This window comes from Chiloscyllium punctatum, chromosome 9, assembly GCF_047496795.1.
Source record: "Chiloscyllium punctatum isolate Juve2018m chromosome 9, sChiPun1.3, whole genome shotgun sequence".
NCBI lineage: Eukaryota > Metazoa > Chordata > Chondrichthyes > Orectolobiformes > Hemiscylliidae > Chiloscyllium > Chiloscyllium punctatum.
The window spans coordinates 33296974-33323903 of record NC_092747.1 but is presented as its reverse complement, the minus strand read 5'-3'; the positions used below and the strand labels follow the sequence as shown (position 1 = coordinate 33323903).

The 26930-nt window shown below is 40.6% G+C and overlaps 1 protein-coding gene across 3 annotated transcripts in view; it reads right to left on the bottom strand.

Moving 5' to 3' along the window:
• dclk1a (doublecortin-like kinase 1a) overlaps window positions 1-26930 on the bottom strand; it is a 352098-nt gene that overhangs the window by 130343 nt on the left and 194825 nt on the right. For all 3 annotated transcript variants that reach the window (XM_072577209.1, XM_072577210.1, XM_072577208.1), the window contains exon 5: window positions 23652-23783. In XM_072577209.1, the coding sequence (XP_072433310.1) occupies window positions 23652-23783 (132 nt within the window). The remainder of the gene's footprint in view (window positions 1-23651; window positions 23784-26930) is intronic.

Genomic DNA, 26930 nt, shown 5'->3' with positions numbered 1-26930 from the left:
AAACATATAAAATCCTGATGGAACTGGACAGTCTAGATGTGGGAAGAATGCTTCTGATGTTGGGGAAGTCCAGAACAAGGGGTCACAATCTAAGAATAAGGGGTAAGATATTCAGAACGGTGATTCACAAAAGTTTCTTCATTCAGAGAGTTGCAAACCTGTGGAATTTGCACCCACAGTAAGCTGTTAGGGCCAGTTCATTATATATGTACATTCAAGGGGGAGCTAGGCGTGGCCATTGAGGCTAAAGGGATCAAAGGGTATGGAGAGAAAGCAGGAATGGGATACTGAGATTGCATGATCAGCCATGATTATATTGAATTGTGGAGCACGCTCGAAGGATTGAATGGTCTCTTCCTGCTCCTATTTTCTATGTTACTATATTTCATCTCCACCTAAACTGATTCTACATCCTGATCTCCTGAACTAAGTTTGTTTCTAATCAATTCATCAATGTACTTTGATTAACAGTGCTACGCACCCATTCATCTTCACCTAGCTTCCTTTTTTTCTTGAATGTTGTATAGCCCTCAATTTTCAGGACTCAATCCTTGTCATCCTGCAGCCATGTCTGTTTAATGGGGATGAGGTCATATTTATTTACTTCAATGTCCAGCCTCAATTTGTTTACTCTGTTTGACTGCAACATGATACAGAGTCTATAGGTTTGTCTTTTTTGTTTGTAATATTTAGTCTTGATTGTTGGTATATTCCTATAATTCTTTTTATCTTTCTGCTTCATCCTGCTATTCACTGACCCTCATTTCCCATACCACCGTATTCCCCTCTTGCCTTGACTTTACTCTTTGATATATCACATTTTTCCACATTTGATCCCATGTCCCCAAGAATCAGTTTAACACTTCTCTACTTGCATAGTTTTGCAGTTTGGAAGAGCACTGCCCCTAGTACTTGTCCAAGTGTAGACACACTCAGTGGTATATGTTATATTTTCCCCAGTACTGGTGCCAGTGTTCCATGAACCAGAACCCACTTCTGCAGGTCTTTGAGAAATGTATTCGTCTTGTTAATTTTATGTACTAAGTGCAAATTTGCATGAGGCTCAGGTAACACTCAAGAAATGATGACGTTTGAGATTCAACTTTTAAATTTAGCTCCTCAAAAGTTCTACCTATGTTTTTGATATCACTATGGACAAGTGGATCCTTCCCCTCCCACTGCAAGTTCCTTTCAAGCCCTGAACAGATGCTCTAACCCTTGGGTTCTGAAGAAGGGTCACTGGACCCAATATGTTAACTCTGATTTCTCTCCACAAATGCTGCCAGACCTGCTGAGATTTTCCATCAATTTTTGTTTTTGTTCACTTAAACTGGGCAGGCAATGCAGTTGCCTGGATTCTCATTCTTTGGTGCAGACTGTGGTGTGATTCCCCTCACTATATTATCAGAAACAACTATGGCTACTACCACCTTTTTGCTTTCCTCACTTGAACTGCTTCCTATCAGCATCATGGTCAGTTTGCACATCCACCCTGCAGGCTCTACTTCATTCAAAAAGACTGAGAGAACCTCAAACCTGCCCTCTGGTTCCCTCAGCTGTCTCACTCACAGTCACACTTTTCCCTGCCTAATTACTGACCATATCAGAAGTCCTTATCCTAAGTCGTACAAAAACTCCAGGCAATTTCCCTCCTTCTCTGACACACTGTAGTTCAGCCTCCAGCTCATAACCTTGGAGCCATATCTGCTTGAACTTCAAACATTTACTGCAGATGCTTTTGCCCCAGGTCACAAGTGGATCCAGGAGGTCGCTCTTGATATGTCAGCTAAACTGCCATCTTTAATAACTGCAGCAGTTCAAATTTGCAACTAAGTTCTCAAGGGCAGTTAGAGATTGGCAATAAATAATGATCTAGCCAATGACATTTATGTCCCATGAAATAAGAAATTAGAAATAAATTATTTCTAGTAATTAAAAGTTTAGTCACAAAAGAACACAGTTTTAAGTTCGTTTTCCAAAAAAAATCGGAGAGGAGATGAGGAGGATATTTCTGTTAATCACAGTAGGGTTGTTATGATCTTGAATGCACTGCTTTGAAAGATGATGAAAGCAGATTCAACAGTCACTTTCGAAATCAAATTCAGTACTTACTTCATTAAGAAAAATCTTAATGCTACAGGGAAAGAACAGCAGAATGAAACTAACTGAACAGTTCTTTAAAAGAACCAGCATAACCAGGATGTATTCAATGGCTTACTTCTGTATCATTCTATGATATTAAAGTCCAGCCACAGCTACAGTGAATTTTACAAGTAACTATTGATATCAAAAGCTGAAATGCATAACAGCTTGAAACATCCAATCATTTCTGAGAGGAAAACAACTCAACTCATACACGTATTGGTAGTAGAGTGCAGTTTTGTTTAAAAAAATGCAAAAATAGACAGAAATTCAAGAAATATTCCAGTTTTGTTTCACTGTGTGGTCTTGAAATATGGCTGTACTTGTGTGGTGCAAGATTCAAATCTCTTACATTAGCGAAGTATGTTTCACAGACAAATATTCATATATCAAATTAGTAAAGCAACTACAAGGTTTTTATTGTGAACACATAAGTTAGCTGAAATATCAGTTTCCACTTTTCCCTTCTGGATGATTTCCTTGTCTAGGAGCTAACTCCCCACTGAGGAAGAACCCAGCTTTTTATTGTTTGATAACCCAACTCCGAATCCTACCAGGGATAGCACAGCAAAACTGAAGTAAACGCAGGGTAGAAAGAGAGGGAGGGGACTAAATTAAAATGGAATTGAAGGGGAAGACAATGTGTTCCAGACCCCACAGTGTCCAACTCTCTGAATGCTCATTGTGTTGGTGGACATGTCATGCTCTCTCTCTCTGAGGTCACCTGGCAGAAGAGAGACAAGAAGAACCTAGCTTTTTTTTTCCTTTTTGCATACTCAACACCAGCTTACCAAATGAAAACAACTAAACATTAATAATTAACAAGCACTGCCCACCAGGGACTAATATTCAAATAGTTGTTCAATTCAAAAGGGAATATCGGTTTGTTACGAATAGTTTTGATTGACCTGTTCACGTGTTATGACACAATGTTGGAGCAACTAGGATTTGTACCTCAACCTTCTGATTCAGAGGTAGGGACACTACCACTGTGCCACAACCTAGCACTTGATATTTTTAATTAATCTTTTTAGGCATGGTTCAAACATCCTGTGCAGATGGGACTTGAACCCAGACCTACAGAGCCCCAAAATACAGCTTTTTTCACAAAATGACAACAGCAAATTGTGCTAGTTTGTTCGCCTTTCTGTCTGCACAAACAGAGGCTAGATATTTTCATAATTAGCCTGTGTTCAAAGACATTAGAGAATAGGACAGCAATAGTGATTGGAAATTCAATGGTTAGAGAAACAGTCAAGAGAGTCTGTGGTAGCGAGCGAGACTCCCGGATGGTATGTTGCCTTCCGGGTGCCAGAGTCAGGGATGTCTCGGATTGGTTACACAGGATTCTTAAAAGGGAGGGTGAATAGCCAAAATGTCATGGTACACATCGGTACCAATGACATAACTAGGAAAAGGGATGAGGACCTGGAAGTGAGTATAAGGATTTAGGTTGGAAGTTAAAAGGCAGAATTAGCAGAGTAGTAGTCTCAGCATTGCTACCCGTGCCAAGAGCAAGTGAGACTGGGAACAGAGAGCAAGTGTAGCTGAACACGTGGCTGTAGGGCTAGTGTAAGACGGAAGGGCTTCAGATATGTGGGTCTTTGAGATACCTTCTGGGGATGATGGTACCTGTACAAGGAGGACAGATTGCACCTGAACTGGAGGGGTATCAATATCCGGGGTGGGAGATTTCCTAGAGACCTTTAGGAAGGTTTAAACTAGTTTGGCAGGGTGATGGGAACCCGGAGCAACAGAACAGGGGATGGGATAGCTGGTGAATAGGCAGGTACTGCATGCAGAGAGTCTGTGAGGAAGGATAGATACTTGATAGGGCAAAGTTGGAGTCAGTGTGATGGATTAAAGTGTGTCTATTTTAACACAGGCAGTTTCAGGAATAAGGGTGATAAATTTAGAGCATGGGTCAGTATTTGGAGCTGTGATGTAGTGGCCATTATGGAGACATGGATATCATAGAGGCAGGGATGGATGTTGAATGCTCCAGGGTTTAGATGCTTCAAAAGAAATGGGGGTCAGGGGGAGGTAAAAGAGGTGAGGGAGTTGCATTGCTAATCAGAGATAATATAACAGCTGCACAAAGAGAGGTCATCGAGGAGGATTTGTCTACAGAGTCAGTATGGGTAGAAGTCAGAAATAGGAAAGGAGCAGTCATTTTATTGAGTTTTCTGTGGGCCCCCCAATAGCAACAGAGACACAGAGGAGTAAATTGTAAGATTTTGGAAAAGTGCAGAAGTAACAGAAGACTTCAACTTCCCTAAAATTGATTGGAATCTCCTTAGTGCAAATAGTTGCGATGAAGCAGACTTTGTCAGGCGTGTCCAGGAATGAATCCTGACTCAATATGTAGATAGGTCGAGTAGAGGGGAGGCCATTTTGGGTTTGGTGCATGGCAACGAGCCAGGTCAGGTGTCAGATCTCTCGGTGGGAGAGCATTTCAGTGATAGTGATCACAACTCCCTGACATTTAGTATAGTAATGGAGAGAGATAGGAGCAGACGATATGGAAAAATATTTAATTGGAAAAGGGAGAATTACAATGCTATTAGGAAGGAACAATGGAGTATAAATTGGAAACAGATATTTTCGGGGAAATGCATGACAGACATGTGGAGTTTGTTTAGAGAGCACTTGCTGTGTGCTGGGTAGAGGTCTGTCCCACTGAGGCCAGGAAGGGATGGTAGAGTGAAGGAACCTTGAATGACAAAAGATGTGGAACATTTAGTCAAGAGGAAGAAGGAAGCTTACTTCAGGTTGAGGAAACAAGGATCAACCAGGGCTGTAGAGCGTTACAAGGTAGCCAGGAATGGACTGAAGAATGGATTTAGAAGAGCTAGAAGAGGACATGAAAAAGCCCTGGTGGGTAGGATTAAGGAAAACTCCAAGGGGTTCTACATCGACTTGAGGAACAAGAGATTGGCCAGAGTCAGGGATAGTGGAGGGAACTTGTTCCTGGAGTCAAAGGAGGTAGGGGAGATCCTGAATAAATATTTTGCTTCAGTATTCACTAGTGAGAACGACATTATCATTTGTGAAGACAGTGTGAAACAGGCTGATATGCTTGAACAGGTTGATATTAAGAAGGAGGGTGTGCTGGAGATTTTGAAAAACATGAGGATAGATAAGTCCCCTGGGCCAGAAGGGATATACCCAAGATTACTATAGGAAGCGAGGGAAGAGATTGCTGCACCTTTGGCGAAGATCTTTGTGTCCTCACTGTCCACTGAAGCAGTATAAGATGATTGGAGGGCGGCAAATGTTATTCCCTTGTTCAAGAAAGGGAATAAGGAAAACCCTGGGAATTACTGATCAGTAAGTCTTTCGTCGGTGGTGGGCAAATTATTCAAGAGGATTCTGAGAGATAGGATTTATGATGATTTGGAAAACTACTGTCTGATTAGAGATAGTCAGTATGGCTTTGTGAGGGGCAGGTCATGCCTGACAAACCTTATTTAATTATTTGAGGATATGACAAAATACACTGATGTGGTGTACATGGATTTTAGCAAAGCATTTGATAAGGTTCCCCATGGTAGGCTCATTCAGAAAGAAATGAGGCATGGGATATAGGGAAAACTGACTGTCTGGTTACAGAATTGGCTAGCCCATAGATGACAGTAGTAGATGAAAAGTATTCAGCCAGGAACTTGGTGACCAGTGGTGCTCCGCAGGGATCTGTTCTGGGACCTCTGCTCTTTGTGATTTTTATAAGTGATGAGGAAGTGGAAAAGTGGGTTCGTAAGTTTGTCGATGACACAAAGTTTGGTGGAGTGGTGGATGGTGTGGAGGGCTATTGTAGGTTGCAACGGGACATTGATAGGATGCAGAGCTGGGCTGATAAGTAGCAGATGGACTTCAATCTGGAAAAGTGTGAAGTAATTCATTTTGGAAGGTCGAATTTGAATGCAGTTCGCAGGGTTAAAGGCAGGATTCTTGGCAGTGTGGCGGAACAGCAGCATCTTGGGGTCCATGTCCATAGATCCCTCAAATTTGCCACCCAAGTTGATAGGGTTCTTAAGAAGGCGAATGATGTGTTGGCTTTCATTAGCAGGGGTACCGAGTTTAAAAGCCACGAGGTTGTACTGCACCTCTATACAGCCCTGGTTAGACTGCACTTGGAATATTGTGTTCAGTTCTGGTCTTAAAAATGTAATGCAGGTCAGGCAGCACCAAAGGAGAAGGAGAATCGATGTTTCGGGCATAAGCCCTTCTTCAGGAATCAGTTCTGGTTGCCTCATTATAAAAAAGATGTGGAAGCTTTCAAGAGGGTGCAGAGGAAATTTACCAGACAGCTGCTTGGACTGGAAGGCAGGCCTTATGAAGAAAGATTGAGTGAGCTAGGGCTTCTCTCATTGGAGTGAAGAAGGATGAGAGGTGACTTGATAGAGGTATACACATGTTGAGAGGCATAGATACAGTGGATAGACAGAGACCTTTTCCCAGGGGGGAAATGACTATCACAAAGGGGCATAAATGTTAAGGTGATTTGAGGAAAGTTTAGGGGAACTGTCAGAGGTAGGTCCTTTACACAAAGAGTGGTGGGAGTGTGGAACGCACTGCCAGCAGCTGTAGTACAATCAGATGCATTAGTGACACTTGGATAGCCACAGTGATGATAGTAAAATGAAAGGTATGTATGTTAGTTTGATCTTAGAGTAGGATAAAAGGTTGTCACAACACCAAGAGCCAAAGAATCTATGCTGTGCTGTACTGTTCCGTGTTCTGCCTTCAGAGCAGATGGGACTTGAAACCAGACCTCCTGGTTCAGAGGTAGGGAAACAGCCACTGCATCACAAGAGCCGCCAGAATCCAACATTTCTGTTTTAATGCCCACCAACAGATCACCCAATTGACAAATGAACAATTTGCAAGCAATGCCTAGCACAGGCAGTGCAACAGCAACAAACCTAAGGGAAGGGTATGGAAAGACAGAGGAGTTAACTCAAAATTATGTTGGAGGGAGAGAACCTAGGATTTGTTTTGGAAACTCAAATAATCATGTTTTATTTAAATTGCATAATTCCATTTGCATCTGTTCAAAATTAATCATGCTAGCCTGCCCTAACATTTTGCCCTCATCGTAGCCCAATTTCTCCATCTTCACCATAGTATCACTTTACCAATTAAATCAAGCTTTTCATCCAACCGTACAGTAGCTGCAGGACATGTAAAGAATGGATCCATTTGTATTTGGCCCAGGATTGGCCATTGACAGGGTTCCAGGTCCACTATACTTTAATTGAAATTAACACCAGAAAACTTCTCATTACAGACTCACGTCCCAGCAATGCCACTAGGTTTTGTAAAGCCACCATGGCATATGAAGTCAGGAATTATTCAGTGGATTGTCAAGTTCTTATAACAAACCTCTTCTTGCCAGTGCACAGTGCACAAAACATTTCTGCAGTTTTTGGGACCACATCAGCAAGGGGCTCCATTGTGATCCAGCCGTAGGACATGCCACCCATTGAACTATTTCTGTAAACTAGTGGCATCTTCCCAGCCTTGGAGTTGCACCATCGCAACTCTGTCAAAGTCACAAGCCACAGCCCAATGTTAAGTGAGCACTACATGCTCTCAATCAACTCTGGAGCTGAATTTTTTTTTGGTTTATCCTTAAAAGGACCTGCATTTTTAACACTGACAATGTGATCCAAAACAGTCATTATACAGGCTCAGGCCTCATTTTCAAACCCGTGAGGGATGGATATTAACAGACAGCTCAATGTCAAAAGCAGAATAGATGATTAAGCTGATGCATTACCAGCAATAATAACTAGGTAAGTGCTTAGAGTGGAATTGGGATGGGATGGCAAAGGCCACTGACTAGAGCAATAGCTGTGGCGGCATGTGAGGTAATATCAATTGAAAGAACGCTGTTCCTAACTGCATATGGAATAAGCATCTTATTTTACTTAATGCAGCCTTGCAGGCAGTGCACTTAATGTAGAGAGTGCTTCCTGCCTACCATATTAGGAACAGTCTAAATCCTGAGAAACAGTCACTGTGTAACTAAATTTCTGCGCCCACATCATTACCTAGTTAGAATGATGTGATTTAAACCTTAGCTTTAGGCAGGTGATGGGCTAGCTATTCTCAATTTTGAAAAGGTATCGTTTGTTAGCTTACATATTGGAAAATAACAAATTCGTCATTGTGGATAAGGTTTTTTTAATGGATACTAGTGACACCAAATATTGCTTACTGCCAGGAACAATTGAAAATTGAGAGATTGTTATCCATGATTTTCTATTATAGACGGGTGACAGGCAAGGCTATCTGCTATCTACTTATGCTCAAAAATTGACTCATATTTAAGTTGAACACTATGTAAATGTATACAAAATTTTTTAAGATGTAAAACTGATCTTTTTAATAAAAGGTCATCTTTACAGATTTTGAAATCAAGAGATGTTACTGCAGGACAGTAAGTTAATTGAGATCAGTGCATGGTGGGTAATCTCTACCTCACACACTAGCAAATCAATAAAATAATTATTACTCATCATCCACTTCTGAAAATGAAATCAATACCTGTCATTGATCCACAACTACTTTGCTGTCAAGTCTGAGATTGACTGACTCTGCTGATGTGATCAACTAACAGGCAATGACTTGACTGTGACTACGCTGCTATGGGTCTGTGCTTCGTGAATGGATTCACCTAAAATAGGAACCATCAGCTTATAGCAAAAACCCATCATAGGCTTTACTGAAATTGTAATGGAGTAGGCAACTAGTAAGTATATTTAATCAGATGTTCACCTAGGCTTGACTGAAAATCCTGGTCACAATGCAATGAAACCACAGACCCTGAAAAAGTTGTGACCTTATAATAGTGTTAAGGTTAAAAGATCTCTAAAGGTTTGTGGTGATGATCATTGATTCATGCCTTATATCTGTTGTTGTGTCCTAGTTATCAATTTAAATAATCCTAACCACTTGATACAATTGAAATAAAATTGTGTAACAAAACTTGAAATGAGAGTTTTCTATTACATTTACCATATTGCTAACATGCCCACAAGATATTTCATCTGCAAACCTAATTAGGCTAAATGAATAAATTAAAAAAGAAAATGGGCAGATTCGAGGCTATATTTTTAAAAACCTGGGAACTTTAATTATTTGATTCTGTCGATAAATAATTCAACACAGTGACATACCTATTTCATCACCTTTGTAGAATACAAGGATAGTATAATGTTCCAGAAAAGCTGACAGGCAAGTGAATGTAGTCTACTGTATTGTGACCTTTTTCCTTGAGTTCTTCTACAATTTTATCTTTTATTCATATAATTCTGTGTTCATTCATGAATGGGTCAGAGTTTCTGATTTTCACCACTTCTTTGCTCTGTAGTCATGGATTACTTTTAGTTCTTGTCCATCCAGCTCCTTGCTGCTGACTTTCAATAAAAGTAAGTTCTACTTCAAGCAGAATAGGCAAGTGTGAGGCAATTGCTTTTGGATCCAAAAAAAACATAATGGAGTACTCTCTAAATAGTGAAACACTTGAAACATTCTGAGTGTTGTTAAGAGGTAATGCACATAGATTGTTAAAATGTCATGGATAAAAAAAATACAAAAGGGTAATGGAATTCTCACCTTCATACCTAAAAATGTTAAAATGTGAGGAGTTACATGTCATCCTATAGCTATAGAAATCCTTCATTAAACCATTTAAAAACTGAAAGAAGTGCAGATGTTGTAATTCTGAAAAAACAACAGCAACTGCTGGAAAAGCTCAGCACGTCTGGCAGCAACCTCAGAGGAAGGGTGACTGGACCCGAAACTCTGATTTCTCTGCACAGATGCTGCCAAACCTACTGAGCTTTTCCAGCAACTTCTGTTTTTGTTTCTTCATTAGACCATACCTGGATTACAACATTCGTCATAAATGTAAAGTTTTATAAGATGACTGTATTTTGTAGTGTCTGTGAAGATGAGCAGCTAAAGCTGAGACTTGTTGAGAGCAAAGTGCAAATGTTCACACACTTGGAAACAGAAGCACCTGTGCTGACTCCAGGCAGGCTTTCTGTCTCAGAGGCTTCGGAAAGAAAATGTGAGTGAGAAATGTGTCCCAGAGAGATAGGCTACAGCTGTTGTGGTCAGCAGAGAGGAGAAGACTTCTAGTCCTTTGAAAGCTACCAGGCAGAATTGTTAGAGGGAGGACAGTCTCCACTTGAAGTGATGAATCCTATAGCAACCTAAAGCCTCAGGAAGATATTCCCGCCAAGGGAAGATAAAGAAATCATCACAGTGATTTTTACTGCTGTAGTTAGTCAGGAATTCTTTGGAAACTGGTAGAAGATCCTTGAAGTGGTCAGATCAGTGTAGGAGTGATATGAATCCATTGGAAATAGGTATGGCTGTGGACGATTTTCCATAAAGGCTATAACCACATATATATTTGGGGTACGGGGTTGTTGGTTATGTTAAGATATTCATAAGAGTTATTTGTTATGTAGTTAGAATATTAATTGCCTCCAGGGTTATGTTTAGTCATTATTGCTTTTAGTTTATTACAGTAAGTTACTACTGAATAATACTTCAAATCCTATGAGTTAATACTTGAAATCCTGTCATGTAACTTCAAGTTAGTCACTGGAATTTAAGTATATTTTAAAAGGTTATTGTTCTCCAGAGATCTTAACACATTCAATTCTGAGCATCATACCACAGGATACACTAGCCTCAGATGAAAGGTAGAAGGCAGAGGGTGGTGGTGGAGGGTTGTCTTTCAGACTGGAGGCCTGTGGCCAGTGGAGTGCCACAAGGATCGGTGCTGGGTCCTCCACTTTTTGTCATTAACATAAATGATTTGGATGCGAGCATAAGGTACAGTTAGTAAGTTTGCAGATGACACCAAAATTGGAGGTGTAGTGGACAGCGAAGAGGGTTTACTCAGATTACAACAGGATCTTGAAGTGGCAGATGGAGTTTAATTCAGATAAATGCGAGGTGCTGCATTTTGGAAAAGCAAATCTTAGCAGGTCTTATACACTTAATAGTAAGGTCCTAAAGAGTGTTGCTGAACAAAGGGACCTTGGAGTGCAGGTTCATAGCTCCTTGAAAGTGGAGTCGCCGGTAGATAGGATAGTGAAGAAGGCATTTGGTATGCTTTCCTTTATTGGTCAGAGTACTGAGTATAGGAGTTGGGAGGTTATGTTGTGGCTGTACAGGACATTGGTTAGGCCACTGATGGAATACTGCATGCAATTCTGGTCTCATTCCTATTGGAGAGATGTTGTGAAACTTGAAAGGGTTCAGAAAAGATTTACAAGGATGTTGCCAGGGTTGGAAGATTTGAGCTATAGGGAGAGGCTGAACAGGCTGGGGCTGTTTTCCCTGGAGCGTCGGAGGCTGAGGAGTAACCTTATAGAGGTGTACAAAATTATGAGGGGCATGGATAGGATAAATAGACAAAGTCTTTTCCCTGGGATCGGGAAGTCCAAAACTAGAGGGCATAGGTTTAGGGTGAGAGGGGAAAGGTATAAAAGAGACCTAAGGGGCAACTTTTTCACACAGAGGGTGGTACGTGTATGGAATGAGCTGCCAGAGGAAATGGTGGAGGCTGGTGCAATTGCAACATTTAAGAGGCATTTGGATGGGTATATGAATAGGAAGGGTTTGGAGGGATATGGGCCGGGTGCTGGCAGGTGGGATATCTCGTCGGCATGGATGGGTTGGACCGAAGGGTCTGTTTCCATGCTGTACATCTCTATAACTCTATGACCCTATGAATGCTTAGTGAATGAAATCTCGACTCCAGGTATTACGTTACAGTGTGAGCGTACATAACATACGCGTACTGCCTATATGCTATTAAAATTAATAGGTAGATTCAGTAAAAGATTCAAAACATAATGGTAAACATATTATAAAGAAACTGTTGATCACATCAACCTTCTCCAAAAGCTCTCCACTTTATACACTGGGGTGAAACAGATCTCATCTTGTTCCATTGCTACCTATTGAAATCACAGCTACTGCTATGGTTTCTCTTCTTGCTGCCATACATTCAACTCTTGGGCACCACATGATGCTATTCGTAGCTACCTCCTCCATCTCATCTACCTTGGGATCCAAGGCAAAGTGAAGCAAGAGGTTTGAGAGTGAACCTGATGGAGATGCATAAGATTATGAAGGGCATAGTTAGAGTTGATAGAAAAGGATTTTTTTCCATCACTAGAGTGGTCAATAATCAGGTGGCATAGATTCAAGGTAAGAAATCGAAGGCCAAAAGGAACATTGAGGAAAGGTTATTTCACCTAGATAGGGGTGGTAATCTGAAACTCATTCCCTGAATGGGAGGTTGAGTCTGAAACTCTCGTAATATTTTAACAGTATTTAGATATCCATTGCATTCGCAAGCTTCCAGGGCTATGGTTCAAGAGCTGGAAAATGGGAATCGTGTAGTCAGATCTTTGTTGACCAGCTTGGACACGAATGGCCAAATGGCTTCATTCTGTGTTGCAAAGATCTATGAACAAAATAATGTAGACCACATGACCTACTATTATTGGATTGTATCAAACAGCAAGTCATTTTAGCTGTTTGTGATAGCCAACTGTACTCAACTAGGGTATACTTACAAAACTCAGAAGATAATATATAACATTAGATGCAATCTTGTGATTGGACACAACTTGCTAAACAATCCCAAGTGTGCTAAGAATTACTCTAACAACCAAGTTAAATATTAACAGTTGGTCTTGTAGTATGCTTGCTAGGTCTACATATATTCATATGCAAGGGTCTTTTCTCTGCAGGAAAAAGAAATGTAACAAGGTGCTGTGAGTGTTTGAACATTAAGTACTTTTGGGACAATACCTTCTGGTGCATTCCCATGGCAATGCCTTAACTGCCAGAGCCGATTTACCAACCAATGAGCACCCTTTTTACCAATGCATTATGAATAGGAAGGGTTTGAAGGGACATGGGCCGGGTGCTGGCAGGTGGGACCCGGGTTGAGATGTTTGGTCGGCATGGATGGGTTGGACCGAAGTGTCTGTTTCCATGCTGTACATCTCTATGACTCTATGAATGAAAACTCCCTTTGAAAATTGGCATTTGTGCTTATCATCTAGGGTACAAGATGAAAAGCTTTAATGAAATGTGACTTTATCAGCAATACTCAAATTCTGTACTATCAACTATACCCTGACCTTCATTAATAAATTGGGCTGGATGTCTCTAGCTGAGTTTTTATTTTTCTAATGGCCTGTACTTTTCTTCTGAACATTTTGAGTTGTTTCTTTGTAATCTCCCATTTTTAAAGGGATCACTGTACTTCTAATCTATTTACCAGTCAACCAGCTTCACCACCCACCCCCCATATCTACATCATTTCAGATTAAAGATCTTGTTTGAAATTAGATTAGACCACTTTCAAAGTTAATATGGAATTCACTCGTATGATGATCATTCTTTCCTCAATGGCTCTTTTATTGATTAGTTAACCCTGCCTTAATTTTCAGTACTAGATTTGAAGGAGATTTATCCCTATTTGGTTGCACAATGTATTTTTCCAGGATACTGTCATAAAAGCATTCAATAAATTCAATCTCATCTGCCAGATCACCTTTGCCAATTGATCTATCTAGTCTTTATAAAGAAAAAAGTTTCTCACAATGATTACGTTGCTTTTTTTAAAAGATGCAATATAGTGCTTGATGATCTTCCAAAGAACAAAGAACAGCACATCACAGGAAAAGGCTGTTCAGTCCACCAAGATTTCACCCACACATGATGCCTTTCTAAATTAAAAACCTTTTGCCTGTATGCGGTCCATATCCCTCTATTCCCTGCTTATTCATATATCTGTCAAAATGCCTCTTCGATGATGCTATTGTGTCTGTCTCCATTACCTCCTCTGGTACTGCATTCCGGACACAGTCATTATTAGCCTGTTGCTAATAAGTTCATATTTTTCCAAATGCGAGTAAATTCCATCCTGATTAATCTTTTCCAATAACACCCTTAATTACTGGCCTGTAATTTCGCAGATTATCCCTGTTGCTCTTCTTAAATGAGAGGAACAATGTTGGGATTTCTCCAGTCCTGTGGGACATCACCTGTGACTAAACAGGATTCAAAGATTTCATACACGGTACATACAATTTCCTCACCTGCCCCATCAGAATTCTGGGATAGATCCCATCTGGTCCTGGGGACTTGTCTACCTTAATGCTTTTCAAAACACTCTACACCTCCTCCTTTTTTATATCGAGCACTAGAATACCCCTCACTGTGCACCATACTCTTCTCCTTTGTCAATGCCGATACAATTCATTAAGCACCTAAACCACTTCCTCCAGCTCAATGCATAAATTCCTTCCTTTGTCTGTCATTGGACCTATGCTTTCCCTAGCTACCATCTTGCTTCTTATACAGTATATGCACAAAATGCTTTAGGATTTTCATTAATTTTGTTTTCCAAAGTAATTTCACAGCTACTTTTAGCCCTCCTAAATCCTTGCTTGCATATGCCTTTTTGACCAAGCTCTCAATTTCTCTTGTCATCCAAGATGTTCCTAATTGCCATACAAGCTGATTCTACTACTACCTGGACTTCCACACCCAACTCTTTCACACTACTCTCTATGCCTCTCCGAGGTAACCAACTGCACCCAAACTAAATAGAGCCTTGCTGTCATATTTTGTGATGTGGCCAAATTGTGAGAAAGACCATTTATTTCCCCCCCTAAAACATTACCCACTCTAACACTGTCCCAACTTACCTGGAGTTGCAGCACTCCACTTTGTTACTTCTCAACCTAATTAGTTTGACAGAGTTTTCAACTCTGTAATATTGAGATGATCCAAAATGCTTCCTGTGTCCGAACTTGCACCAAATTCCTGTCTTTTCATTGCTCTGTAGTTTCTCACCTAAAACATTTCCTAATTAAACTACACCTCAATTTTCAAATTCTCAATCTTGCTTGCAAACCCACAATGGTCTCACCCCACCCTATGTCTGTAATCTTCTTCAGTCTCACAACCCTTCCGTATACCTTCAGTCATCTAATTGCAGGTACTTGAGCACCCCCCCCTATTTCAATCACTTTACCACAGACGGTCATTTCTCCATGTGCGTGTGCCCTAAGCTGTGGATTTTAGTCCCTAAACCGTTCCACTTCCCTACCCCACATTTTCCGTCTTTAAGATACTCCTTGAAATCTACATCTTTGCTGAAGCTTTTGCTGACTTGCCTGGTCTGTCCTCATATGGCCCAGGATCGCAATATGTTGATCATTTCAAGTTGATAATCACAAGTGATTGGGTGAAATTTTATTGTAATGTCAAGTGTCTCAATTGTGCGACCAGAAGTGAGAGTGATTTCTGCTCGTAGGTAGGACCATTTGCAATGACACAACACTTTATCTGCTGCACATTAATAGTTTAAGAGCACATGCGAACCATTTTGATTCATTTCCTAAAACCGTTTTCAAACATCCACCCAAAATAATAGAAACAAAACGGAATATGGTGGAAATACTCAGCAGGTATTCTGGGGAGGCAGGGACAGTGTTAACAGCAAGAATTTTCCAAGTTAGGTTTGAAGGTAGTCCAGCCAGCAAAGGTTTATAAAATGTATCCACCTTGGTCCCTTACTGCTTTCGCTTTTTTGCACTTTTGTCAATGGTGCACCACAGACCTGGCCACAACTACTAAGCAGTGGCAGAAATTGAGATTTACAGTGAGATCTGTGTGCCCACCACAGGGTGTCGAAATCTCAACAAGTGAAAGGAGGAGGCTACATAACCAGAATTGGAGACCATGTTACAAATGAAGGGGATTTTTAATGACAGCAAGTGGAAAGGCTGCTGTACTCCCATCTCTCATCTCATCTACTTCATGTGGAATTCCAAGAAAGGCTGCCTCTGATCACTATGAGCCACTCCACAGATGCTGATAGTTATTGTGTGCTTCTCTGTTACATGTGCCACAGCTGTCCTTCCCCTGGTCGCACGTCGGAGACTGTTCATGTCCATTGCAAGTGCACCAAGTTGCCCTGAGTTTCTTTCTCTGAAATCCACTGGGGTCCAGACATAGCAGTGGTTTTGATAACAGCTTGTGGCAAAATATGGCTCAGATTTTCTAGTTGATGACCATGCGTCAGAATGGAGAAAAGATAGTGATGTAAAATGTTTTCATCAAGATAGGAGGTTGGGCAAAAGAACAAAGGGAAAGGAAGGTCTGTAATAAGGTGAAAAGCCTAAATGTTACTTTATATATATAAAACCAAGTGTGAACTGCAGGAAAATATCACTAAGGTAGACAATACATTGAAGAAGCAAATTCAATATGCTCTGACTTGACAATTGGTAGTACTCTTTAGCAGTCGGTAGTTAAGTAGTCTCGCTATTTGGTTCAACCAGGGTAATTCAAAGAAATTCTTATTTTAATGAGCAAAATTAGAGCACATGGGAAGTAGACTGGAATGGATTGATAGCTGTCAAATGGACAGAAAAAAAAGTGTGAATAAATGGCAGACTTTCAGGGATTGCAGCCTCTGAGTAATGGGGTGTTGCAAAGATCAGTGCTTGGGCCAACTTTTCACAAAGAGAACAATGTGTGGATTAGATGTAATATTTCCAAGTTCACAGTGAACAGAAAACTAGGTGGGAGTGCGAGTTGCGAGGAGGATACAAAGACGTTTCAAGGGGATTTGAAGAGACAAAGTGAGTGGGCATAATTTTGTCAGATAACATATAATGTAGAGAAATGTGAGTTTAACCAGTTAGGCAGGAAAATCAAAATACAGAATATCTCTTACTGGTGAGGAGGTGGGAAATGTTGAACTTCAAAGGGACTTGGATATCTTTGTTCATATGAGTCACTAAAAGTTAACATGAAGGAACAGCAAGCAATTAAGAAGGGAAATGGTATGTTGACCTTTACTATAAGAGGATTTGAGAATATAAATATTCTTACTGCAATTATGTAGAACCTTGTTGAAACCAGACATGAAGTATTTCCCGCATTTTTGGTTTCCTTACCGGAGGATTTGTGGGATGGAAGGACTTTCCTTTGAGGAAAGATTAAATAGGTTACTATTTTCTCAGGAGTTTTCAACAATGAAGGAAACCTCATTCAATCATGCAAGTTCTTACAGGGATCAACAGGACGGATGCATGAAGGATGTTTCCCCTGGCTAAAGCACCCAGAAACAGAGGACAAAGTCTCAGATTAAGAAGGGAGGCCATTAGGACTGAGTTGAGGAATTTCTTCACTCAGAGGGTGAATCTTTGGTATTCTCTACCCAAGAGAGCTGTGGAGGCTCAGTCATTGAATATGTGTAAGACTGAGATTGATGGATTTCTAAGCATTAAAAGCATTTAAAAAATCAGGACAATTCAAGAAAATGGTGTTGAAATAAAAGATCAGTCTCATCTCTTTGAATGGCGGAGCAGACTTGAAGGACTGAATGTCCCATTCCTCGTCTAATTCCTTATGTTTTTATGGTGACAGACTTTCTAAAGGAAACTCCTTTATATTTGTGTTATAAATAGATGAAAGATAAGAATGGGAAATGTTAGTTTGGAATAAACATTTCAGGAGGCACCTCTTCTTTAAAATCATTGGAAAAGGCTCAAAAATTGAACCCAGATTAAAACACCCAGATAAATGTTGTGTCCTATATCCTTTTAATTAGTATAGTATATCTGGACAACCCCATAGAGGTACAATGATGTTTTCACTATGTGACAATGCACCATATTTGTCCTCATCCCACAGAACCATGCATCAGGATACTAGAGTTCACTGTGCCACCGTGCCACCCATCTACTGAAGTTAGAACATAGAACATAGAAAAGTACAGCACAGAACACGCCCTTTGGCCTATGATGTTGTACCAAGGATTAATCCTAATGTAAAATCCTAATGTGTGGGCGGCACGGTGGCACAGTGGTTAGCACTGCTGCCTCACAGCGCCAGAGACCTGTGTTTAATTTCCACCTCAGGCAACTGTCTGTGTGGAGTTTGTACATTCTCCCCATGTCTGCGAGGGTTTCCTCCTGGTGCTCCGGTTTCCTTCCACAGTCCAAAGATGTGCAGGTCAGGTGAATTGGCCATGTTAAATTGCCCATAGATTAGGTGCGTTAGTCACAGGGAAATAGGTCTGGGTGAGTTACTCTTTGGAGGTTCGGTGTGGACTTGTTGGGCCAGAGGGCCTGTTTCCACACCAAGTAATCTAATCTAATCTAAAAAAAAGAAAATAACCTTACCTACACACCCCTCAATTCACTGCTGTCCATGTACATGTCCAGCAGGCGCTTAAATGTCCCCATTGACTCTGCTTCCACTACCACCACCACTGGCAATGCATTCCATGCATTCACAATTCTCTGCATAAAAAACCTACCTCTGATGTCTCCTCTATACCTTCCTCCTAATATCTTCAAACTATGACCCTTCGTCCCAATCAATCCTGCCCTGGGGAAAGGTCTCTGGCTATTTACTTTATCCATGCCTCTCATTACTTTGTACACCTCAATCAGGTCACCTCTCTTCCTCCTTCTCTCCACAGAGAAAAGTCCAAGCTTAGTCAACTTTTCTTCATAAGACAAGCCATCCAGTCCAGGCAGCATCCTGGTAAACCTTCTTTGCGCCCCCTCCAAAACCTCTGTATCTTTCCTACAGTAGGGCGACCAGAACTGGACACAATATTCCAAGTGTGTCTCACTAGAGACTTATAGAGCTGGAGCAAAACCTCACAGCTCTTAAACTCGACCCCCCTGTTAATGAAAGCCAAAACACCATATGCTTTCTTAATAACCGTATCCACTTGACTGGCAACTTTGAGGGATCTATGTACTTGAACACCAAGATCCCTCTGTTCCTCCACACTGCCTAGAATCCTGTCTTTAATCCTATATTCAGCATCCAAGTTCGACCTTCCAAAATGCATCACTTCACGTTTATCCAGGTTGAACTTCATCTACCATTTCTCAGCCCAGCTCTGCAAGCCTGTCTATGTCACACTGTAGCCTGTAATAGCCCACAATACTATCAACGGCACCTCTAACCTTTGTGTTGTCTGCAAATTTACTAACCGAACCCTCAATCTCCTCATCCAAGTCATTTATAAAAACTACAGAAAGCAGAGGCCCAAGAACAGAGTGCTATGGGACACCACTCAACACTGACCTCCAAGCAGAATACTTTCTATCTACAACCACTCTCTGCTTTCTGTCAGCCAACCAATTCTGAATCCAGATAGCCAGATCTTCCTGTATCCCATACTTCCTGACTTTATGAATGAGCCTATCATGAGGAACCCTATCAAATGACTTGCTGAAGTCCATATGCACCACATCTACTGCTCGACCTTCGTCGACCTGTCTTGACACCTCCTCGAAGAACTCAATAAGATTAGTTAGGCACGACCTGTCCCTCACAAAGCCATGCTGACTGCCTTTAATCACACTATGTTTTTCCAAATAGTCATAAATCCTATCCCTCAGAATTCTTTCCAAACCTTTGCTGACCACAGATATAAGACTGACTGGTCTGTAATTGCCAGGGAATTCCCTATTACCCTTCTTGAAAAGAGGAACATTCACTTCCTTCCAATCCTCCGGTATGACTCCTGTGGAGATTGAGGAAGCAAAGATCTCCACCAGCGACTTAGCAACCTCCAATCTTGCTTCCCGGACCAACCTAGGATAAATCTGGGGACTTATCAATTTTAATGTTTGCCAAAATTTCCAACACATTAACTTCATCAATCTTGATCTGTCCAAGCTCATATCCCAGCTCCTCAAAGTTCTCATTCACAACAAGTTCCCTTTCCTTCGTGAAAACTGAGGCAAAAAACTCATTTAGGCCTTCCCCTATCTGCTCAGACTCCTCACACAAGTTCCCTATGCTATCCCTGATCAGCCCTACTTTCTCCCTGATCATTCTCTTATTCTTTACGCATGAGTAAAATGCCTTTGGGCTCTATCTAATCCTTCCTGCCAAGCCTTTCTCATGCCTCCTCCTGGCTCTCCTCAGTCCATTTCTGACCTCCTTTCTAGCAAGCCTGTAATCCTCGAAAGCTGTGCTAGATCATTGCTTCCTCCACCTTACGTAAGCTGCCTTCTTCCTTTTGACGATAAAGCTCCTCTGTTCTCGTCATCCACAGGCCTATAATCTTACACCTTCTTACCTGTCTCAGAGGAACAAATTCGTACATCGCTCGCAACAACTGCTCCTTAAACAATCTGCTGTGCCCTTTCTGTGGAACAATTGCTCTCAGGCTGTACTTCCCAACTCCTGTCTGACAGCGTCATAATTTCCTTTTCCCCAATTAAATATCTTCCCTTGATGACTGCACCTTTCCCCCTCCAAGTCTATGGTAAATGTGAGGCAGTTGTGGTCACTGTCACCAAAGTGTTCTCCCACCACGAGATCAGACATTTGTCCTGGCTCATTGCCGAACACCAAATCCAAAATGGCCTCTCCCCTCGTCAGCTTGTCTACATACTGAGTAAGGAAACCCACCTGAACACACCTGACAAAAACGGCTCCATCCAAACCATCTGCACTAAGGAGGTTCCAGTTGATATTGGGAAAGTTGAAGTCACCCATAACAACAACCATGCTACATCTGCATTTTTCCAAAACCTGCCAGCTTATCAGTTCTTAAATCTCTCTACTGCTGTTAGTGAGACTGGAGAAAACCCCCAATGTGGTGGCTGTTCCCTTGCTGTTCCTAACTTCCACCCATACTGACTCAGTAGGCAAACCTTCCTCAACAACCTTAGTTTCTGTAGCTGTGATGCACTCTCTGATTAGCAATGCTGCATTCCCTCCTCTTTTTCCACCCTAGCAACCCACTCCTGCCACTGTGAAACCCACGTCTCCGTTACAGCCACAACATCATAGCCCCAAGTACTTATTCATGCTCTAAGTTCATCACTCTTATTTCTGACACTCCTTGCGTTAAAGCAGACACACTTTAACTGATCCCTTTGTTTCATCACGTGAGAAACCTTCCCAATAGGTTCACTACATCCTGTCGCTGCCCCACCTACAACTACCCCCCTCTCAGATATGTAGCTCTAATTCCCACCCGCTTGTGGTTTATGATTCCAGTAACATTTCACAGACAGTTGGGGCAATAGATATGAAGTCACTGTATTAACTGAGTTAGAGCAACCAATGTGTAATTTTGTTTTAGATGCTCACATAAATTCTACAATGTAGTCAAGCAAGAGTTTCAGGAATCATTGTGCACTGCAATAACATCATGAAGAAGGCAACTTCCAGCTTCTGGAATTTGAAGTTGTTGACAATGAAGATGGGTAGATTCAACTGTGTCCCAGTAACATGTGGATGGTCTGCAAGGAGGGAAGGTCTAGAATGGGTGGCCAGAGAAAGGAGAACATACTTTATAGTCCAGTGGTTTCAATAAATTACAGTCAATTCAGCAGATAAAAAACACCTCATAAACACCCTCACATCACACACAGTGAAATGAATGTCGTTCAAAATCCCAAAAGCTGAAAGCACAGGCAGAAATTAATGCAAACCTCCAAGTGTTCAAATATGCTTTTGTTTTAAAAAATGTAACTTGTACTAAAACCAGCCAATGATTCAAATCATGGTGAGTACTTCTTACTATTGTATCCATCCACTTGTGTCAGCTAACTTACTTTCTCAAGTTCTTCAAGCTGTGCGTACAGTTTCTCTATTGCAATGACAGAAGGTGCTGAGCCCCTTTTGTGATTGGAAATAAGCTGATTGTCCCAAAAGCTGGACAGCAATTTCCATCACCATTCTTGAGGCCCACTGGTGCAGAGTACTGCATAAAGAAAATAGCCACTTTGAATGGTTATAAGAGAAAAAAAGTTATTTTCCTAAAGACAAGAGTTCAAAGAATCCAGTGATTAGAAAGGGCTCATATGTAAAAAGCTGCACACAGGCACATTTTTGCTACTCTCAGGAAGATATCAGAATTGGTAAAGTCACTACATTCAGTACGAAATATTTATAACTGTGAGTTGTATTATAATATTAAAATATGGACTTCTGACCAATAAAGTATCATCACAAAGGAAACTTGCAAGTTTAGGTTTTCTTACAATCAATGATGTCCAAAACTTACTAGAAATTGACAGTTATATTAATCAAAAATAAGAGAGGTCAGTATTTCATGATAAATTAATATTAATCAAAGCTAAATTTGAAACACAGAATAGGATGAACCCTATTTTAATTGAGAGGTTTCCCAATATGTAAAAAAATAGTTTGGCTGTCGTGCAGCATTTCTTAAGATGACTGCTCTTGCTGACTCCTCTACAGTCTGAACCATTATCTTTAAGGGGTTTCTTTCATTAGTCTCCAACAGTCTTATTCTCTTAACCCACACTTCACTCAAGCAAACTTCCACAGATACATCCAACACTCTGGCATCCTTCTAACTACTTACATCAAGAAGGCTGCTGTACTTTCAGATTTTTTTGTTACTATTGTCTGCTGTTCTAAAGCTGACCACATTACCTGAGAAGTATTTGGATAAAGGTTTAGCTTGTTAGACACTTTCTGTTAACTCTTGTTGACTGAATGATTTTCTCTCCATGTCAGTGCTCTGTCTTGCAGGCAGATTTGCCAGCAGTAGAAACCTGCCATTGCTTTTCTTTCTCTCGTGACCTCAATAGCAATATACTATGTAACATGGTGCAAGAACCTTTTGCAAATCCTGGCCAGTTTGTCTGTAGCAGTTCCCACAATCTGAATCCATACATTATTCCATCTATATTATGATATTTTTCACCCATATACACAATGATGTCATTAGCCACAGGCCAGCATCTATCCTTACGCTTTTCATGATCCTTCAAATAATGCTAAGTTAGCAAAGAGGGAAGAAATTATAGGAACAGCAGAATACCTGACATTCAAGGACATTATCCTATGTTTATGGTCACAGAGCAGGAGACAAAGAGTCAACTTATTCAAAGTGAAAGTGGATGTAAAAGAGTCATAAGCAAGAAAGATATAGACAGCTATAAGAGAAAATGTGGAATGGCAGAGAGATGGAGGAAACTGAAAGATTCAAATGCTGAAAGAGTGAGGTAGAAAATTGAAAGGTGAACAGTGCTCCAGTTATAGGAAGAAAGTGCTAAAATGCTTTTACAATAATATAAATTATAATAATATAATATAATTGAAAAGGAAGCAATTTCAAGTCTGTAATCTAATTACAAGATTGAAATAACAATTAATAAGCAAATGAGTTCTACTCTCATTGTTTATCATCAAATGTATTCTCTATTTTGGAGATGCTGTGAGAATATGGGAGGGTGAATAGGCATTAATCATAAAATGGTGCAGTTTGCTGAACAGAGACTTTTCTCCCATTCATACGCTCTACATGAATCTTATTAAAATGCAATTTCTTACTTAATTGTATTTATGGAAGTGTTGATTTGATTTCAGAAATGAGTTATCAAGTACAGTAATATAATATAAAATGGTAATATTGTCTTCATTACCTGAGCCAGTAGAAGCTGGGGACTTGCTACGTCGAGAAGGCCCAGGGTTCTTAGTGGTAATGTTTCGTGCTGTAGCACCACCACCTGCACCAGGAACTTTAGTGTATGAAGTAGACTTAACAACTCGACATTCTGTGGGTGCAAAAGAAAGGAAGTTTTTTTCAGAAAGTTAGACCATCAAAAATATGTTTTGCTCTGGAACTTTAAATATACCTCAACAATAATGTACATTTTCATAATTCATGATATTTCAGAAAGCTGTAGAGAACAATTCACACATTGGGGAATGAATTGACAATACCATTATAATGGACAATATCAATATCAGGGAAATGTGAATATAGAATGAAATGAAGCACTGAGGAGAAAAGTATGGATGAGTATTTAAGCTGTGGCAGACTTTTCATAGCAAGGAGGAAGTAATAGAGGCATTATCAGGGAAAGATTTGTTTACATAATGCTACCTCAAACAGCTCAATGCAGGTATTTAGATTAAAATACAATGTCTACAAGTGTCTGTTCTAATTTGCCATTCACATGTGACCCCTACCAAGAAGCACACGCACTGTAGGCAGGCATCTTAGGCTTTAATGAAGTTCTCATAAGGATCACATTGCTGTCATACACTGAAAACATGGTGTCAGAAGTGGTGAGCGTCCAGAGCTCAAACAAAATGCACAGCTGCAGAGCTGAACTGCCACTGAGAAAGAAAATAAAACAAAGATCATCATGAAAATGCTGATCAGGAGAAAATGGCTGCAGCTTCTCCCCTTTCAGTTCCTCTTCCATTTACTGGGGATATGGAAAAAACGACCTGAAATTCTTCACTGAGCAAGGCAGAATTATAAAATATCTACAGATTTGTTGAGAATAAGTACAAGTTGCTATATTTTTAACACTGTTGGGAACAGATGCTTTCAAAATATATTCCACCTTGAATCACTCTGTAGTGCAGAAAAGATATGTATCAGTAATTTTTAACATTTTGAAGAAACTCGTAGAGCTCTAAGTGAAAGCTAGGAATGAATGATATCTATTCAAAACTAGTGAGCAAAGTGAAAGAGTCCATTAATCAAAATATGATATCAGTGACATTGCTTGCAGAAACTTGTGAATTTACACAATTGAGGAATGAACTAATGAAAGCCAGGATTGTTTTGGGCATAAGGGATCCAAAGTGAAACCATACCTCATGACAGAAAACACAAGTTCAGCCCCTCAAGCCTGCTCCACCACCTAACACAATCACGGTTGAACTCACCTCAGCCTCAAGTCCACTCTTGCCCACTATCCACAATCCTTTAATCCATTCCTAAAGGAAAGTCGATCTAACTTCTCCACAATCAGTGTCCTGGTGTCCACCACACTCTGAGGTAATGAATTCTATAGCTTTGCAATCCTTTGAATGAAGTAATTCCTCCTCTTCTCCATTTTAAAACTGCCACCCCTTAGCCAAAGATTATAATCCCTCATTTTAGATTGCCTCACAAGGGGAAGCACTGACTCTATGTCGACTTTGTCAATCCTCTTTACCTTAAATACCTCAATTAGAGCTCCTCTCATTCTTCTAATTTCTCGCGAAAATAGGCATAAACTGCTCCATCTCTCCTCATTTGGCTTGTTTACACACAGGAGAGCAATTGACCTGTGCATAAGTACTATGGAGCATATTCATGGCAGAAGGAAAACAGGTCTTGGTATTATGCTGACAGATAAACCAGGCTCACAGGGTGAAATAATCAAAGACAAAGAGCTGAATGTAAACATTACGGAAAACATCTAGCAAAAGAAAATAATAAGTCCACAGCAACCCAACATCAGAAATAGAACAGCAACCCCAAATAACACAGGAATGACACTCCTTCACAAAAGAACATCATGCAGTTGAACAATCAATGATAAATGCACACTTACCATTAAGAGACAACACGATTTGTGTGTGCAATGCATATGCAGAGACTGAAGGAAATAATGAACTGCTAATGCATGAGAACAGTAATGTAGGCAGTTGGTAACTTTTCTGCATTATTTTCTTTTTATGTATAAATGTGGAATTTTTGGAAAAAAATGAAACCATGCACATATCCTGATCTAGCATGCCATGTCATGTGTCCTTTGCCATGACCCACATTGTCAGCTGACATCATAAGCTTCACTTCAATAAAGTCCCTGTGTTGAACACTTTGCTGTGCTGAATATTCAAACACACACAGTGGTGAAGGGGATTTTTCAATGCCCTCAATGCTGGGGAGGCAGGAGGCAATGACACTGTCTAGTAACATGGAAATCAAAAGAAATCTGTATGTTGCAGCTTTAAACTGCATTATGTGAGAAGAAATGTTTCATCCAAAGAATTTAGGATCAAGTTCCAAAACTTAGGAGGGTTTAATGTCTGATTCACAACCATTCGATCATGGGAAAAAAACAGCATGGGAAAATGGAATAAATCAGACTCAGAAACATTTGAGCAAAGATATAAGACACAATATTAATTCAGGACATGCAGGGGTAAGACATCTTTCCATTAGACATAATACATATGAGAAGTAAAGGCCATTTAGCCCATCAAATCTCTCTGTCATAGAGTCATAGAGATGTCCATCATGGAAACAGACCCTTCGGTCCAACCCGTCCATATATCCCAACCCAATCTTGTCCCACCTGCCAGCACCCGGCCCCCACATCCCTCCAAACCCTTCCTATTCACATACCCATCCAATTTCCTCTTAAATGTTGCAATTGTACCAGCCTCCACCACTTCCTCTGGCAGCTCATTCCATACACGTACCACCCTCTGTGTGAAAACATTGCCCCTTAGGTCTCTTTTATATCTTTCCCCTCTCACCCTAAACCTATGCCCTCTAGTTCTGGACTTCCTGACCCCAGGGAAAAGACTTTGCCTATTTACCCTATCCATGCCCCTCAAGTTTGTAAACCTCTATAAGGTCACCCCTCAGCCTCCGACGCTCCAGGGAAAACAGCCCCAGCCTGTTCAGCCTCTCCCTATAGCTCAAATCCTCCAACCCTGGCAACATCCTTGTAAATCTTTTCTGAACTCTTTCAAGTTTCACAACATCTTTCCGATAGGAAGGAGACCAGAAGTGCACGTAATATTCCAACAGTGACCTAACCAATGTCATGTACAGCTGCAACATAACCTCCCAACTCCTGTACACAATACTCTGACCAATAAAAGAAAGCATACCAAATACCTTCTTCACTATCCTATCTAACTGCGACTCCACTTTCAAGGAGCTATGAACCTGCACTCCAAGATCT